The sequence below is a fragment of the Anastrepha ludens genome, chromosome X, assembly GCF_028408465.1.
Source record: "Anastrepha ludens isolate Willacy chromosome X, idAnaLude1.1, whole genome shotgun sequence".
In the NCBI taxonomy this organism is placed as follows: domain Eukaryota; kingdom Metazoa; phylum Arthropoda; class Insecta; order Diptera; family Tephritidae; genus Anastrepha; species Anastrepha ludens.
The window spans coordinates 29790384-29809426 of NC_071503.1; the positions used below are offsets into that span (position 1 = coordinate 29790384).

Sequence of the window (19043 nt, forward strand, 5' to 3'; positions counted from 1 at the left end):
ATGACCAGAACCAACAACACTAATACACTCTCCAACGTTTCCCCCTTTTTACTTAAAAAGGCTATCGACATTACGTGCAGTGGTGAGGTTGAAGAATGTAAGAAAATTCGTAGTGGAAGTGTCTTAATTAAAACCAAAAATCATGCTCAGGCAAACAGATTAATAACATTAACCACTCTATCCAACGAAATCACAATTCAAATTACCGAACATAAAACTTTGAATTATTCCAAAGATGTGATTTATTGCAACGCTCTCCGTGGCATCCCACAAGACGAGATTTTGGAGGAACTTAAATCTCAAAATGTTTGTCTTGTTGAAAAAATCCTTAAAAAGGATAATAATAACTTGATTGAAACGGGACTAGTGGTATTAACATTCGACTCAACTACATTACCAGAAGATATTCGTATTGGCTATGAAAAAATCAATATCCGACCGCATATACCGCGACCACTCAGATGCAACAATTGTTTTTACTATGGAAATATTTCTAAATTCTGTAAAAATAACAACACTTGCCCCTTCTGCGCAAAAGACTACCATTTAAATACAGAAAGTAAAGAAGAGTGTAGAAACAAGAAACTTTGCGTCAACTGTCATATCTCTAAGGTTACTCCAAACGACCACTCAGCTATTGATAAGAAGTGTCCAATATTTATTAAACAGCAAGAGCTCCAAGCAATAAAAACAACGCTCAAAGTTGATAACAAGACTGCCTTCACCATATATCAAGAACGCCATCAACATAATCATGCTACATACCTTTCTGTTGTTACCACCCAGCCACCAATTATAGAAAATACCCATTCCCAACCAACAACAGTGCTTCCACCATCATCACAGAGACCAGCTGAACACCACCCACCCATCAACACTACAAATCAACACGGACGGCCCGTCGCCACTTACAGCGATGTTGTAATTGAGTCCGACTCTGAACCAAATTCAACATCATCAGCACATGATTTAGCATCGAAAGTCATCTCCAACACCAAACTCAAAATCTTCCCGAGAAACACTTCTAAACGCCTCATATCTCAATTAAAAAGTAAAAACAAACTAATTTCAAAATCAAATGTCAAACAGCCTGGCAAAACAACAACAAACCATGAAAGCGAAGAAGCTATGGAAGATTTTTAAGTTTTCTGGATTTATGCCCTTTCCTTATGACTTTTATTTATCATCAATGTATTTACACTAATTTCTATTACCAATTAACTTATTCAAAACAACTATAAATTTTAATTTAACCATTCTTAGATTTACATTTACGTATACAGCAACAATATATCTAAAGTTCTGATCGTTTATCTCTAAGCTAAAAATATGAAACTTAAAATACTACAATGGAATATTAGAGGCTATCTTAACAATTATAATGAGCTGTTGTTGCTAATAAAGAAACATAATACAAATGTGATAGCACTATAGGAAACGCATATTCAACGAAACTCACCCATTCCTATTCCAATTAACTTTAACATTTATACTCTCAACTCCTCCAACGCTTTTGGAGGGGTTGCCATTCTTATTCACAATTCCATCCAGCACGAGCAAATAACCTTAAATAACGATTTCGAAGCTATCGGAGTCAAAATATACTCACAAAAACAGTTCAATGTGATATCTGCTTACATATCACCCAACATAAACTTGAACACAACAAACTTGCAAAGTGTTCTCGGTACTTTCACATCCTAGCCTGATTATGGGCGACTTCAACAGCAGGCATCCCAATTGGGGATCCGTCTATACCAATCGCAGAGGCAGAACCCTAGCCAACTTCATTTCTCAATCTAATTTCATTATCCTTAACGACAACTCCCCAACTCATTTTAGCACACACAATACTCTTACTCACATCGACATCTCAATTTGTTCCCCCACAATTGCTGTCAGCTGCAACTGGTCTATACAGGACGACTTATGTGGAAGCGACCACTTCGCTATACTCGTCTCACTTTTTCAATCTCAACAGCCTAGCTCTCAAGTCCAAAAACCCCGATTTATTACTAAAACAGCCAATTGGGTATCATTCAGTCAACACTCAGAAAAACACAACTGCAACCGCCTGGTAGCCGATAATATAAATAAAGAGGCCGCTAATATCAATAAAATTATTCTTCAAGCCGCACATGCTTCCATCCCCCAATCTAACCCAAATAAGTACACCCACAATGTCCCATGGTGGAACTCAAAGCTACAGGAGCTTCGTATTCAAAAAAATAAGTGCTGGAATTCCCTTAAACGAAACATTAACCAAGGCACTGTGATGAGGTACAAACGAGCTAATGCGATTTTTAAGAGGGAACTTAAACAATCCAAAAGAAAATCATTGGAAGAATTTACCTCCCAAATCAACCCCAGCACTCCAACGGAAAAAATTTGGGCTAATATAAAACGACTTAGTGGTTATAAAACAAAACACGGAATTCACTGCCTGAAGAGTCTCAACGCACCCTTTTTCAATATTACATATCGTAAACAAATATCAGATGAATTTGGCTTGCATTGGTCTAATTCATCTAGTGATAATAAATTCCCTCTTTTATTTCAAGATAAAAAGAATATATCTCTCAACATTACGTTTCCACAAACCTCCGACGCCAAAGCATTAGAAATTGAAAGAGAAATAAATTTACTCGAACTTAAATCCGCTCTGCAAAACCTCAAAGGTAAAACACCTGGTTATGACCGAATAACGTACTCTATGATCTCTAAACTTCCTCTGTCAGTAACAAACAGATTGCTTAATTTCTACAATAGCATTCTCCAATCACATATCCCCCAATCATACAAACTTGCTATAATAACCCCTATATTAAAATCTAAATCAAACAAAATTGAAATCGATTCATACCGGCCAATTTCCTTAAATCCATGCTTATCTAAACTATTGGATAAAATTATATCAAACAGGTTATGGTGGTTTGTTCGAAGCAACAAACTTATCCATAACAATCAGGTTGGATTCAAGCGGGGAAAGTCAGTAACAGATGCTCTATTATATGTAGACCAGCACGTTGCAGAATCTTTATCCGCAAGAAAACATCTGTCAATAATATCACTCGACTTCGCAAAAGCATTTGATAAAATTGGAATCCACGCTATAATAGATCAACTGCTCGAGTGGAAACTCGGGCCGCGAATTTGCAACTATATAAGAAACTTTATGACCCATAGGAAAATTAAAGTCAGATTAGACAATGTCCTTTCCGAAACTTACCCACTTCAAAACGGAATACCGCAAGGCTCACCCCTTTCAGTAATTATATTCCTAATAGCATACAACAAGCTTTGTGCCACAATTTCCTTTTATAAAGAAGTCTCGTTCTGCGCTTACGCAGATGATTTCAATATTTTAGTTAAACAAAAAAAGGATAAAAATGTTAGTATTAATCTAAACAATTTATTTGGAGACATTAACTCCTGGTGTAACTACTCTGGTGCTTCACTCTCGGTACAAAAATGCAAACACTTACATATATGCCGTAAAAAACAGTGCTCGCCCTCTGTCCACTGCAACAACATCCAAATAAATAAGGTAGATACTCTAAGAATACTAGGAGTCACTTTTAACAACCACTATAATTGGAATTTACACATATCACTTCTACAACAAAACCTTTCACAGCGCCTTAATATCATCAAGTGCCTCTCTAGCTTCAAATTCAATTGCAACTCAGTAACACTTATACAAGTAACGAAAGCGCTCTTGATATCAAGAATTGATTTCGGCCTCTTTCTATATGGTTTCGCACCTAAATCTGCTCTAAATAAGTTAAGAACTATTCTGAATGCGGCTATAAGAACCGCGCTAGGAGCATTTAGAACGTCCCCGATTAATAATATGCTTTTTGAAGCTAACATTCCCACAATAGAAGCGAAAAGGGACTATATCACAAATAAATTAAATAAAGTGCTTATGAACAGCTATGATGCCCCTCTCTTCAAAATTGCTCAAACCTACAAAAAAATAGGCCATCTAAAAGAGTCCCCTCAGCAGTTAGTAGAGCAGTCCTCAACAGCAAAAAACTTAACCTTCCATATCTACCACTAAAACCTATTCTAACCCACATCCCCCCCTGGCGTTTACAGAAAGCAATAGTTAACACTGAGCTCCGAAAGTATAAAAAATTCGAAACACCAGCTAAAATATATCAACAAGCTTTTGCACACTTACAAAATGAACTCAAGGACTACACCTTCATATACACAGACGGCTCCCAAAGCAATAATATGATCGGATTTGGCGTAACTACCGAAAATGAAAACTTAATAGTATCCAACCTAGCTGCATACAGTACAGTCTACTCTGCTATCATGTCGGCTGTTAATATAATTAGAAATAAAAAAGGTAAATTTGCAATTTGCTCCGATTCACTTTCATCTCTCGATGCCATATCCAATATCGATAACAATGATTACTATCCTAGTTCTATCCGTAGTATTTTACAAACAAAATACCCAAATATTTTACTGATATGGTCCCCGGGCCATGCCCTTATAAAGGGTAACGAATTTGCTGATAGCACGGCTAAATACGCCACCATAGCTCCTGTATTAACAACTACTAATCTAAATGTTAATGATATAGCTGAATTTCTTAAGAAAAAATTCATAAAACAATATAAATCTGAGACTTGGCAAAAATGCTCAACTTGGTACAAAGCGCAAAATGTAAAAAAGCTTGATTTAAGCAACCTCCTAAAACACTCTAACCGTTCACTTTCTAGAATGGACCTTGTTAAACTCACGCGAGTACGTCTGGGCCATTCAAAATTAACCCATAATCACCTTATCGACAGCAATACTCCCAGAACATGTCAGTTTTGTAACTCCACCCCGATCTCCATTAATCACGTTATGTCTGAATGTTATCCCTTCAACTCACTAAGAAAAAATATATTCTATAACACCGATTCCATTCAATGCATTTCCAACCCCACAATCGATAATATTAAAAAAATTATAGCTTTCTTAAAAATATCAAAATTATATTACGAAATTTAAACAAGCATGTCGAAAAATTATATTGTATCTCCTAATTTATAATGAAATTCTAAACGACGCATAAGCCCTTAGTATTAAGCATTAATTAAGCACTAATTTTACATCATAAGAAGAAGCTGAAGGCCTTAGCAGCCATAGCTTTCCTAACTAGGCTTATAATTTTAATTATAAGCTTCAGTTTGTAATAATAATAATAATAGTTTTATACAGCTGCAAGCCATTTAAGTGCTTACAGGGTAAATTGTGCAAAAAAGCAAAAATCGTTCTTTCTTGCTTGGACAGCCACGGAAATTTTTGATCATACACAATGAGTGTGTTAGAGCTAGCTAAGCCTTTTTAGTAGCGTTATGTTAAAAGAAAAACGATTCCTTTGCCCTTTTATTCGACTATTTATTTTCAAATGTTTGTACAAGACTGCCTAACTTACTTGCTGTGTGACATATTTATGCAGAACAACGAAGAACGGATTTCAAGGAATAACAGAAATAAAAAACATGATAATTACATAAATTTCTATGTACCGGCACAACATAGCGATAGATAAGAAAAATATGTATGTGCCCACCTCTGTATGTACGTACATATGTGCTTGCAAGCTACTGTTTATTTGCGGGTGCATTAGGGCAGATCATCCGCGGCTCCGAACATCCTCCCCCCGTTGAAAGCTCACGGCTTTCAACAGAATCCCTTACCGGGAGAACACAAAGTTTGTTTACGGCTCGACGCTTTATGCCACTAGATGTTCGCAAAAGTGCCACTCGTACGACACCATCTGCTCCAGGGATAACTTCAATTACTCGTGCTAGAGGCCACTTCAAGGGCGGTGAATTTTCTTCCTTTATGCACACGACATCATTGACTTGAATATTGGCTTGAGGCGTAAGCCATTTTGCGCGTTGCTGGAGAAGAGTGAGATACTCTTGAGTCCACCGCCTCCAAAAGACTTGTTGTATATATGTTACACGTTGCCATCGATCAAGTCGCGAGTAATTTAGCGCCGTGAGATCCGGTTCAGGAAGAGCTGTCATAGGACCACCAATCAAAAAATGCCCTGGTGTTAGGACATCCAAATCCTCTGGATTTTCTGAAAGAGGGGTTAGAGGACGCGAATTAATCACAGCACAGATTTCACATACCAATGTACGCAATTCATCAAACCCAAGAATTGATGAGCTAGCGGAACGATAGAAATGTTGCTTGGCTGTCTTTACGGCTGCTTCCCACAAACCGCCAAAGTGCGGGGAGCGAGGGGGAATGAAGCGCCAATCGAACCCATTACTGAGGCAAAAGTTGTGAAGTTTACTGCGGTGTTTTTCACTGAGAACTAAGTCTCGTAGTTCCTTAAGCTCGTTCTTAGCGCCTACAAAATTCGTTGCATTGTCAGACCAGATACATCTTGGTATTCCACGCGTGGCTATGAATCTTTTTAATGCGTCAATAAATGCACCCGTTGAAAGGCCTCTTACCAACTCCATCCAAACAGCCTTTGTAGCGAAGCATATGAACACGCTAACATAGCATTTTTGTGGCGATTTGTTGCGCACTTCAGGCTTGTAATAAAACGGGCCGCAGTAATCCACACCGGTGACTATGAAGGGCCGCGAAGCCTGAATGCGTTCCTTGGGCAGATCAGCCATTATGTGCTCGACGAGTCTCGGTCTTGATTTGAGGCAGATAATGCATTTTTGTAGAACGCGAGCTGTTGTTTTCCTGCCACCTATTGGCCAAAATTGCATACGAATAAAGGTGAGTAAAGCTTGAGGACCTGCATGGTGATGCTAACGATGAAAATAGGTGATTATTGCGTAAGTCAGTGGATGATCCTTCGGTAGAATGCATGGATGGCGCGATGAAAAGCTAAGCATCGAATTTTTTAATCGTCCACCGACTCTAATAATTCCGAAGTCATCAAGGAATGGCGATAACGAGGCAATGCTGCTCGAATTAGGGACGCATTTATTGGCTTGCAATACAGTGTACTCCGGCCACAATTGCGCTCTTTGTACTATGCGAATAAGAAGTTGAGTTCCCTGATGAATGTCTTCAGCCTTAAGTTGCGATGACCTTGGCGATTTTTTGATGTTAATAAATTTGCTGACATACCCAAAAATTCGCTGCATTGTTCCGAATGAGTTAATGTATTTGAATGAAAGGGAAATGTCTATATGATTATTTGCAGAAAGCAAAACCCTTTGTCGAATTTCGGGAAGTTTTGGTTGTGGTGAGCACATGCGTGGCCAATTGTCCTCCGCTTCTAGCAAAAAGGGTGGGCCGTGCATCCAAAGTTTCGATCCTAGAAGTTCCCGGGGTGTAGCTCCCTTCGATAAAATGTCAGCCGGGTTCATTGCTGTAGGAACATAGTGCCATTGCATGCCCTCTGTCAGTTGATGTATGGTGGAAACCCGATTGGCGACAAAAACGTTAAACCTTGACGGTTCTTCTCGCAGCCACGAAAGGACGGTGGAGGAATCTGACCAACAATGAAATGAACAATTAAAAAGTTTCGTTTTTGTAAACTCACCCATTAGCTGTGCGAGCAATGTTGCTGCACAGAGTTCCAGCTTGGGTATGGTGACGGTCTTTAGTGGAGAGACACGGGCCTTTGAACATAATAGGTGAACTTGTATGTTGTTGTCCTTGGTTGATCGCGTGTAAACACAAGTCCCATAAGCTTCAAGGCTTGCATCGCAAAATGCATGGATTTCTCTAATGGCTTCAGACTGAAAAACGTAACGAGGAAATGATAGATACTGCATGTCTGCAAATCCAGTGCAAAAAGCAGACCAAGCAGTGTCTAACGATTGTGGCAGACTCTCATCCCACTCGAGCTTATCTCTCCACATTCGTTGCAGAAGAATCTTCGCCTTGGTCAGCGTGGGCCCCATTAGTCCAAGGGGATCGTAACATCGAGCTAGTGTAGACAACGCAGAGCGTTTGGAGTTTTTTCCGAATTCTCTTTGTGGTACAAATGAAAATAGCAATTTGTCCTTGTGCGGATCCCAGACAAGCCCCAGTGCTTTGGTGATGTCACTGCCATCGTCAAACTTAAGAAACTTTTCCTTGTCTACGTCAGGAATATCACGAAGGATCTCAGGACTATTAGAGCACCATTTGCGTAACTTGAAGCTTCCTCGGGTAAGAAGGCTAGTTGTTTGCAGTTTAATGTTGAGTACTTCTGCCATTGAATCGCCCCCAGTTATCAGGTCATCTACATAGAAGTCCCGAAGTACCGCTTCTGCTCCAATGGGATAAGTCGCGGATTCGTCTGCTGCGAGTTGGTGCATGGCTCGGATGGCTAGAAACGCTGCAGGCCTAGTTCCATACGTCACCGTGTCGAGCTTATAGATGCGAAAGTCTTCTTGTGGAGATTCTCGCCACAAAATACATTCGAGCATGTTGTCCGGTGGAGTGACGCGAACACACCTATACATCTTACAGATGTCTGCAGTAAGTGCTATAGGAAAAGTACGAAATCTAATGAGAATATGAAAAAGCTTCGGTTGAATAGTTGGGCCTGCCATGAGTAGGTCATTTAACGAAAAACCTGAGGTAGTGGTTGCAGATCCATCAAAAACCACCCTCAATTTTGTTGTACTACTGTCATCCTTGATAACGCAATGATGTGGCAGGAAGTACTTGCATTGTTGTACAACCTCGTTGGAAACCAGCGACATGTGGTTGAGGTCCAGATATTCCTTAATAAACTTACTGTATTCTGCCTTTAGATCAGGGTTACGGGCGAATTTTCGTTCCAGACCTTGAAAGCGTTGACGAGCTTGTAAATAGGAGTCTCCTAGGGCATCCATGCTGCGTTTTATGGGCAGACGAACAGAGTATTCACCTGATGGCAATCGAAAATAATTTCCCTGGAAGTGGGCTTCGCAGTCAAGATCTTCTTGGGAGGCCTTAGAGATCGGTTCGAAAATGTGCTCGATCTCCCAAAACCGACGTACTAAATAGTCCAGCCGAGTGCTGGGAATGAGACCACTGGAGGATTTCTGCCTCACGACGAATGATGACAGGTTTGGAGTTTGTTGCCCACCTCCAGATAGCACCCATCCGAGACGAGTTTTCTGAAGTAGTGGTAAACCAGATCCTAAGCGTATCTGACCCACACAAAGTAGATCGAAGAACAGTCCTGCTCCGATGAGCAGATCAATACGCTGTGGTAAGTTGAACCCAGGATCGGCTAGTGGTATATTCGACGGAACATTACACTCGTTGGTGCTCACGGAGCAGCCAGGCTGATTGTCGGTGATGGTTTTCACAACAAGGGCAGTGATGCTTGTTGAAAAATCTGAAGTCCGCGACTTAAGTACGAGATCGAGTGAGTAACCTTCCGTTGGGAAGTTGGCATCTCCAATTCCAGAGACTGTAGCAGAAGCTTTTGTTTTGAATAGCTGAAGTTGATTTGCGAAGCGAGTTGTGACGAAGTGCAACTAGGAACCAGAATCTAAAAGAGCGCGACAGGACACGAAGATTCCAGCACGATTTTTTACAAGAATGACGGCAGTAGCTAGGAGCACAGCATCAGAAGGAGACACGGGGGCATTAAGCGAAGCAGATATCGATGCAGTCATAGCACTGGATCGAATTGTGGCCACCGATGAAGCATCGGCTTGACTATCGGTTAACGAAGCAGTTGAGCGGTTAAAATGCAGGAGCGTGTGGTGTTTCGACTGGCAGGTGCGGCACGATCCGGATTTGCAGTCCCGCATTTGATGGCCAGCCTTGAGGCAGTTAAGACAAAGTGCAAGCTTCTTAACTTCCCCCAGGCGCGAGTTCGGATCTAAATTTGCGAAAAGTTGACAACTATAAATTGCATGCTCGGGTGCTCCACAAAATACACAAACACGTGTTGAGCCTTTGGAGGCGACAAACGTTTTCCTTTGACTAATACTGTCGTTTTTGCTATGCCTTAACGCCTGACCAGTCTGTGCTTGAACAGCATGCTCAACATTCTCAAGCATTCGGCAGCGCCTTTCCAAGAATGCAGTCAATTGATCCCAGGATGGCAGCTCGCTGATCGAAGAGGTTTCCTCCCATTTGGCCTGCGTCGTTTTGTCAAGTTTCTGGAGAATCATTTGTACGATGATGCAGTCTGCAATTTTCTCGTTAGATGCGAGCGACTGTAATGCACGAATGTGTGAAGTGACCTTGTCTGTCAGCTTTCGGAGCATGCCAACGTTTGAATCCACCTTGCTCAGCCCAAATATCTCCCTGACGTGTGCCTGAAATATAAGACGTTTGTTGTCGAAACGCTTCTGCAAAAGTTCTAAAGCAGTTTTATAATTATCATTGCTTATTTCCAGTGACCGCACGGTGTCGAGGGCAGCGCCGCTCAAACAGGAACACAAATGTTGTAGTTTGTCGATGTTTGTGAGGTCGCTGTCCTTGTCGATAATTGACGTGAACATCGAATAGAAATTTGTCCACTCAGTGTAGGCCCCACAAAATTTAGGCAGCGTTAGTAATGGTAGACGTGAACTATTGGCGTTCACGACGATTGATTGGGCTTCACTGGAGTTCATCCTGAACGTGGAGCAATGTTGAGAGGTACTACGTTTACCTATCTCGCGTTGCAAGCTAGCCCTAAGGTTGATTAGAGCAGCGTCGAAGTGGCTTGGCAAATCGCTGGCTATGGAGTCAAAATCTAATTCCTCTAAGCTTGTATGCGCGACAGAAAAGTTGGATTTCAATTCGACCAGAGATTCTAGCGTTGCCGAAATACTGTACTCGTCCATACTGTGCAGCTTGTCTGAGGCCAACTCTTTGATTAAGCGCTCCAATCTGTTGAAAATAGCCTTGGTTTTCAGTCTTAGAAAGGCTGCTCGATCTATATCTTCCCCTTGCATGACGAAGGTTTAGACGTTGGCAAACGAGAGTCGAAATTATATCAGTGCGCGGCAGGCACAACTGTACGTTTTTAATAACGGATTTAAAAAATACCGGAAAATCGCGTTATATTATCACGTCGCGGTCACCAATGTTAGAGCTAGCTAAGCCTTTTTAGTAGCGTTATGTTAAAAGAAAAACGATTCCTTTGCCCTTTTATTCGACTATTTATTTTCAAATGTTTGTACAAGACTGCCTAACTTATTTGCTGTGTGACATATTTATGCAGAACAACGAAGAACGGATTTCAAGGAATAACAGAAATAAAAAACATGATAATTACATAAATTTCTATGTACCGGCACAACATAGCGATAGATAAGAAAAATATGTATGTGCCCACCTCTGTATGTACGTACATATGTGCTTGCAAGCTACTGTTTATTTGCGGGTGCATTAGGGCAGATCATCCGCGGCTCCGAACAGAGTGGAAACCCAAAAGCAAAAAAAAATAGAACACTTCATAAAAAAAATTTAAATAAATAAAATAAAGGACAAAGAAAAACAAAATGTGATTGCCTCGGAGGACATAGATCATTTTAAAGCGTGCTTAAGGCGGGCTCATTCACCGGCAAGAACTCTCACGGATATGACCCGCCGAGAGCCACAGAGCATAACAGACCGGCGGAGAAAAACATGCTGAAACGAAAAACGCGGAAAGAGTTAGACCAGATGCTATAATAATTGAAAAAACCAGTAACAGATCTTACTGTGACATATTTAAGAAAGAGAAAAGCGATGATAAATTCAAGAATTTCGCTGAATCAGTATCCAAAATAAGGAGAAATCAAAACAGCGCTCTCCGAAGTGAACCGACAAAATCGTTCCAAAAAACTACACATTTTAGTACTACAGTGGGCGCCAAATTAGATTAAATGTTTTCCTGGTTTCGACTATCTGGAGTTAGCCGATATAACTAGACTCTGAGCAGCTTATGCAGGCACTCAAACGGCTCTGAAAGCCTAAAAATTAATGGAGATTCGCAAAGTCAAAATTGGATGTGTTGTGTGTATGTCGTTTACGAGAACGTGTCTCGTTACAAAAATGTTAGCCAAAAATAGCCCGAAATGTGAGTTCTGTGAAAGAAAAGAGAATATCAAGCTCATCGCTGGGAGCTATAGGTGTCCAAAGTTCAGGAGGACTGTAACAAATAAAAGCCAATGAGAATTATTCAAATGAATCTAAGCCACTGTTAAACTGCTCAAGACTTGTTATCACGGTAAATAATTTTTTTTTGAATCTTTTCATTTATTGCAATCTGTTTTCTAACATTCAGCAATATTTGTACTTAAAACTAAAACAATTAAACATGTATGGAAAGCACCCATATCTAGAATGTTCACTTATAGGTATAATAAGTCCATTGGTGACTTCCTCTTCAGTCTGTTAAAGCAGCTGGGATTGAGAGATATAATATTTCTGTGATTATAGGGTCTATATGTGATTGAAGTCTTTTATTATGAAATGTGGCAAGCTTTTTGATTTCTTTTGCTAATGTAAGAAATTTGAGATCACGATGTATTTGAGCATTTGTGATGTATGTAGTATGAGGCATTTGTAATCATTTTAGTTTACTTAGTAGGCACGGCGTAGATCGGGTGCTCGTGAATTAGATTCGTTCGATTTTGACCCAAAGAATCGTCTCGGTGCGAGCAGAAGAAGTTCAGCTGGTGTCATCCAGCGTTAATAGACGTTGCCCCCAAGGGGGTGTGCTGTGTCCATTGCTCTGGTGCATGATGATCGACCCTCTGCTCACCACCTTAAACGACTCGGGAGTCTATGCACGAGCATATGCGGACGATGTTGCTTGTTTGGTAACAGGCCTTTCGCTTATGAACATCTGCAGGAAAATGCAGAAAACTCTGGATACGATTGACACTTGGTGCTGTGCGAATGGGCTATTGGCAAATCGCACCAAGACTGGTATTGTCCTCTTCACCAGAAGGAGGAAGCTTGATGGACTCGTTCTGCCAAAGCCAAAAGGAGTCACAATTCAGCTCTCCAAGGAAATTAAATATCTTGGAGCAATCCTCGATAGTAAGCTCCTCTGGAAATCACACGTTGAAACAAAGACATCCAATGCACTAACAGCCTTCTGGCAGTGCAAGGGGCCCATGGATGTACACGGCTATGATAAGACCTATTATCACCTGTGCATCAGTGGTCTGGATGGGTAGAATCTCTCTCGTTGGAGTCAGGAGGACATTATCGAGACTACAATGCACTGTGGCCCTCTGTTGCACCGGAGTTTTTCCGACTACTTCACGCCCGACATTAGATGCTCTAATTCGTCTACCACCACTTGATGTTTTCATCCAAAGAGAGGCCTTGAAAACCATCTGCAGGCTGAAACCCAATTGGAGTTGGTACGGCCCATATACGGCACTGGACAACAGAGTAGGCATGGACTTCAATCCAACGATCCTCGCCCTGCCCCTTGACTCCATTCCATCCAGAGTCATGCTTGACAAGAGATACAGTGTGCTGCTGCCAGAGGTTCAACTGTGGTCAAACTCAGAAAATGAGCCCGGCAAACACCTTTTTCGCATTTGTACGGATGGCTCCAGGTCCGAGCATAACTCCGGCTCTGGGGTCTACGTGGAATTCAGCGGGACAAAACTGCACTTTGCACTTTAAATGCATGCATCTGTGTTTCAAGCGAAGGTGTATGCTGTTCAAGAAGCGATGAACTTTGTTGCGGAAAACAGATGGAGGGGCAGATCTTTATGCGTCTGCAGCGACAGCCAAGCTGCGCTCATGTCCTTAGACAGCCCCCCAATCACATTATGGGTAGTCGAGACCTGTAAATCCAGGCTGAACTATGTCGGTAGACATAATAGCCTGATGCTAACATGCGTCCCGGGACACGTGGGTATCGCGGATAACGAGACCTCTGACCCCTTAGCTAGCTTCTCTGAGGCCAACTTTTTTGGCCCGGAGCCCATTCTGCCACTAAACTGGACTAAACTGATGTCATGTCCGACCGACTGTCGCAGTTCCTCCTGTCACTAAGCAGATGGGACTGTAGGAGTCTGGTTGGACTTATGACGGGCCGCTTTCTATGTCAAAGCACATGGAAAAGGTGAGCATCTCAGACAGTGCACTTTGCCCCGCATGTGGAGAGGAGGATGAGACGGCGGACCAATTTCTGTGCGCCTCGAATCAGGCTTGAAGCCTTTGGCACTAATGTGCTAAGAAGCGACTACCTTGGCTCCATGGCGCCACAAGATCTACTCAGATTTCTTCGGAGGTCGAGTAGATTTAAAAAAATTAAAAAGGGAACGCGAGTGTAGTACAATGGATTTAATTGTGTCTGAATGCTGCACTGGCTAGTCTATCCCGACAAAAAAACAAACAAAAAAGAGTTTACTTATGAGATAAACAGTAGAGTTTCGGTTAATCAACCCACAAAACCAGTTAGTACGGTAGCATTATATATGTATATACGTGAGAAAAGAGACTATTTTATCGGGTAGTTGTTTCAGTAAATCTCCAGTGATGAGATCAATCGGGAAGCTTTATTTGATTTGAGCATTTTTATTGTTGCTTTTACTTCGACGAGTTCTTGGGTGTGTTTGACTTTTTGGGCAGTGCTTAGCAAGGACTCGATTTCATGTGGCATAAAGACTCGGGATAAGTAATAATCAAATGTATGAGCTTTTTCAAGATCCGAATTAGCCCATTTATTATTTTCCATTTTGATGGCTGACTATGATAAGATTGGTTGTTTGAATTTTTTTACTGCTTTCAAAAGAGACTATTCAGAGGATGAGGATGCACCGAGGTTAGTGAGGTAGTTTTGAAGTTGAGTGTTATCTTCTTTTTCAAGGAGTTTTTTAGTTCTCGTGCGAGCGAATTTAATTTTTTTGTCTTCGCGGTGTTGACTTTGCTGCCATTTACAGGTATTTCTCGCCTGGCGCTTTTCTGTTAGCTTTTTTTGAACCACGAGAGATAGCTAGCAGCTTTGTTGTTTGGTTGAGTTCCAAATTGCTTGCTAAGGGCAATTATTGAAATGTTCAACTGCAATTGTAGTAGTAGTAGTAATTCTTTATTTATTTATAAATATTTCTTCTTACATTTCAATAATTTTTACAATAATTCGTTTAAATATATAAATACATAAAGAAAGAAATAATAAATTTGTGGCAATAACAATGTTATCTGTCACAACTCAAAAATTAATCAAAAATTGAACTCTGCAATAAGCAAATTTCTATAGCGTAAGGCTGAGTATATAAAGCAAGTTAGTCTTTTCCAATTATGGCCATTAAGTATATCTATTACTTGTGCTTCATTTATCTTCGCTGCGTTTAGGTATTTTATTCTGATCTCCTTCAGTACCGGACATCTTCCTAAGAAGTGCTGCATATTTTCTTCCTCGTTTAAATTGCAGAGGGTGCATATTTTCTGAGCATTTCCATACGTAGTTGCATTTAGCTTCAGTAAACCACATCTTGCTTTGAAACTTGTCGTAATATCAGCTAGCCGCATATCTTCTTTAATATATGATTCCCCTTTTGAGTAGTCTAAATGTTTATAAATTCGCTTCGCGCTTGACTGTGCTTTTTGCCTTGCCATGTTGATATCTTTTATTTTCATTTCGGTAAGAAGTTGCACACAGCGATCTTGCCAGTCTATAGAAGTGATGTTTTCTTCAAACTTCAGACCGAACTCCATTCCCATGTCGTTCAGATGTTTTAGCCAAAACACATTTTTACTTAAGATGCCTTGTGTTAGTTTGCCTCTGTTGCAATTATAATGGGTTATTCAATAGGTGCGCTTCAACTTTTTTCCGATAGGGAGGGCGAACTACGGAATATTTTTTATTTTTCGCTTGTCATTTGTAAACTTCATTAGTATACATTTCATCATGGAACGCTACACACTTGAGCAACGATTGCAAATCGTGCAAATTTTGTAAGAAAATAATCGTTCTGTTGCTGCTACTTTAAGAGCATTACGACCATTTTACGGTCCATTTAACAAGCGTTTTGGGGTTATGTGAAGTCAGTAACAAGCCGGCGACGATTTGTGAGCTCAGAGCCAATATTGAACGCGAAATTTCTGGAATTTCGGCCGATTTATGCAAAAGAATGGTCGAAAATTGGGTTCAACGATTGGACTTCGTCAAACGTGCACGCGGTGGTCATGCAAAAGAAATCGAATTTCATACTTAAATGTATATGTTCAAACTCGATAATAAAAAAAAAATTTGTTAAAAAAGTCAAAACGTTTGTGTTTTATTCAAAAAAGTTCAAAAGTTGAAGCGCTCTTACTGAAAAACCCTATATTTATAAATAGTTTTCCAGATATACTTCATGTGTCATTCTAAAGAATACATGTGGCTATCTTCTATATTAGTTTCTAATGTTATTGCACAATTTGGAGTGAACTCGGGTAGTTTGAGGATTCTTTTAATAAAGTAACGTTCAGGTTTATTTACCTCATCGAATAAGGCATATCCCCAAACTTGCGCTGCGTAGGTTTGGATCGCTCTCCATACCGCTTGGAACAGCTTCCATTTTGATTTTAATGAAATGAATGGCTTCGCTAAAAAATCGTTGCATGTGCAATTAATACTAGCTTTTGCTGAAGTATTTCTGGCTTCTAAGTGCTTGCCGAATGCCATTTTGGGAGTGAGAATGACACCAAGATATTTATATTCGACCACCAATTTAATTTCTTTACCTTGGTACCACCATTTTTCAGCCTGGGAAAGTCGTCCACCTCTTCTAAAGACCATCATCTCCGATTTATTTGGGTTTGTAATTGTATTGCCTTCATTATACTTGACTGGTAGCTCCAAGTTATTGAAGCAATAAAAGTTCGGAAATACTGGAACTTAGGTTTATCGCTGTGAAAAGTACAGGGGGTAAGAGATTCAACTATGTCTTTATTTAATTTGATCATTAATTTTTTATTTAATTTGAACATTAATTTGATCAGAGGTTAATTCATAACATAAGTTGCAGGCTATTTCACTTTCTGGAATACTTTTCGCAATGCAAAAGTCAATGAGATCAGGGATTTTGTTTGTCTCTTTAGGCCAATATGTCGGAGAGCCTGAGGAGGCTGCGATGAGGTTCAATTTTTTGATAGCGGCCAAGAGTTGAGACGGGGTCCTCACTGAGTGTGTTTCGCGTTATAGTCGCCTCCAGCTAGAAATCTATTTCCAAGAGTTAAAAAATATGTTTCGTAGTCCTCCGTTTAGAATGCTTGGGTAGGCTGTATACAGCTGAGATTGTGAGGGGACCGTTTAAATTATCAACAACTATGCTTGTGGCTTGTATAGCTTCTGTAAGATATGAATTAATGCCGTAGTGTCTAATTCCGTTTATTTTAAATAGCGGAGCCAGCATGTGCTTTTTATCGGGGAAATTTGTGTGGTAAAGTTTGTGATTTGGTAATCGAAAATAGTTTTTATCGGTGAAATGAGTTTCAGATATAAGAAGAATATCTATGTCATGGGATTTGAGTAACGTTTTTATTTCCAATATGTGTTTTGAGAGTCCATTGGTATTCCACAGCAGAATATTCATGGGTTGGAAGTGTTGAATTTTTGAGTCCTGAGAGTTACGAGCAGATTCATCATTGATGAGACCTGTTACAGGACTGGCTTGAGAAGCGCGATCATTTCTCGCATTTCACTTGAGGACTCCGATGTTATTTCTTTGGGTTGATAGACTGAGGGTGCATTTGAATTTTTTGGAATATTTTTAACAATATGTGAACAGTTGTGTTTGGGTAATTGAGTGGCAGGGATGAACCTTGATAAGTCCCACGGTTGGGCGACAGGAGCGTATATGTCATTATTTCTTCTTCTATATATGTATAAAAAAAAAGCTCCTCATAAAAATATCTGCCGTTCGGAGTCGGCTTGAAACTGTAGGTCCCTCCATTTGTGGAACAACATCAAGACGCACACCACAAATAGGAGGAGGAGCTCGGCCAAAAACCTAACAGAAGTGTACGCGCCAATTATTTATTTTTTTTTTATATATGTATATACGGGTTTTTAATAAAAGTATTATTTTGATATTCAGAGAAAAATGGTATTTTTATTTTTTTTAATATAAATGATCGGATGTTTATTTCATTATAAAGAGGAAGGTATGTCGTTAATAGTGGAAAATAACATCAGTCAAATGACCACCACACCACGCTTACAGGACAATATCCTTTTCATGAAATTTTCCATAACCGAATTGCAAAGAGGCTGCCCCATGTCCTCGATAGCCTCACGAATTCCATTTTTGAGGTCTTGAATCGACCCTGGGCTGTTGGCGTAGACTTTCTCTTTCACGTGGCCCCACAGAAAAAAATCACAAGGTGTTAAATCACAACATCTCGGTGGCCAATTGTGATCACCTCTTCGAGAGATAACACGGTCCGGAAAGTTTTCCCGTAAAAGATCAATGGTTTCGTTCCTTGTGTGGCAGTAACGCCGTCTTGTTGAACATAAACGTTGTCCAGATCAATACCACCCAATTTCGACCGCAATCCATTTAGCTGTAACACCTGTTATTGGTTTAGTTACCCTGTAAATGTATAAAGTTAGCGAGTAAACCCCTTTTGGGTGTTTGGCAGAGCTCCTCCTCCTATTTGAGGCGTGCGTCTTGATGTTGTTCCTCAAATGGAGGGACCTACAGTTTCAAGCCGACTCCGAACAACAGATATTTCTTATGAGAAGATTTTCCATGGCAGAAATACACTCGCAGGTTTGCCATTGCCAGCCGAGGGGCGACCGCTATTAGAAAAAACTGTTTCTTTATTTTGGTCTTTCATCGAGATTCGAACCTACGTTCTCTCTGAATTCTGAATGGAAGTCACGCACGAACCCATTCGGCTACGCCGATCGCCGAATGCCTTCTTCTTGGGTCTTGTTAGTGGCGGATATTTTAGTTTTTGCAAATTTATACAGTCCTGTGCAAAAAAAACCGGACAGTCTGAAAACTCCATTTTTTGAAGTAGTATGGATTTTATCAAATATGTTTGAATGTGGTTATATTCCATTGTGTTTTTAATACAAAAGTATGAAATAAAATCAATAAATTTCATACGTGTTTTTAATATTTTCATACTTTATTTGTTTTAGCATAGTCAATAGCGAATGTTTTATTATTAGTTTATCC

General features: G+C 40.2%; 2 protein-coding genes across 2 annotated transcripts; one reads left to right on the top strand and one right to left on the bottom strand.

Moving 5' to 3' along the window:
* LOC128869865 (uncharacterized) lies at nucleotides 1-1143 on the top strand. Its single transcript, XM_054112468.1, has one exon. It carries the CDS (start codon nucleotides 1-3, stop codon nucleotides 1141-1143), a length of 1143 nt encoding a protein of 380 aa, XP_053968443.1.
* Nucleotides 1144-1344: 201 nt separating this feature from the next.
* Nucleotides 1345-10871, bottom strand: LOC128869866 (uncharacterized). The gene is made up of 5 exons (XM_054112469.1): nucleotides 9516-10871; nucleotides 8561-9416; nucleotides 7538-8470; nucleotides 6153-6733; nucleotides 1345-1395 (listed from the first exon to the last, which is right to left on the bottom strand). The coding sequence occupies exons 1-5, from the start codon at nucleotides 10869-10871 to the stop codon at nucleotides 1345-1347; spliced, it is 3777 nt and encodes a 1258-aa protein (XP_053968444.1).
* Between the last annotated feature and the right edge of the window lie 8172 nt (nucleotides 10872-19043).

What these genes read in the sequence shown, in the direction of transcription:
- LOC128869865 (XM_054112468.1), top strand. Translation starts at nt 1, where the DNA reads ATGACCAGAACCAACAACACTAATACACTCTCCAACGTTTCCCCCTTT.
- LOC128869866 (XM_054112469.1), bottom strand. Translation starts at nt 10,871, where the DNA reads ATGCAAGGGGAAGATATAGATCGAGCAGCCTTTCTAAGACTGAAAACC. An exon ending in ATCTGCAACCACTACCTCAG is followed by an intron (nt 8,471 to 8,560) that starts GTTTTTCGTTAA and finishes CTTTTCCTATAG; the next exon opens with CACTTACTGCAGACATCTGT. An exon ending in ATTGCTCGCACAGCTAATGG is followed by an intron (nt 6,734 to 7,537) that starts GTGAGTTTACAA and finishes TTTGGCCAATAG; the next exon opens with GTGGCAGGAAAACAACAGCT.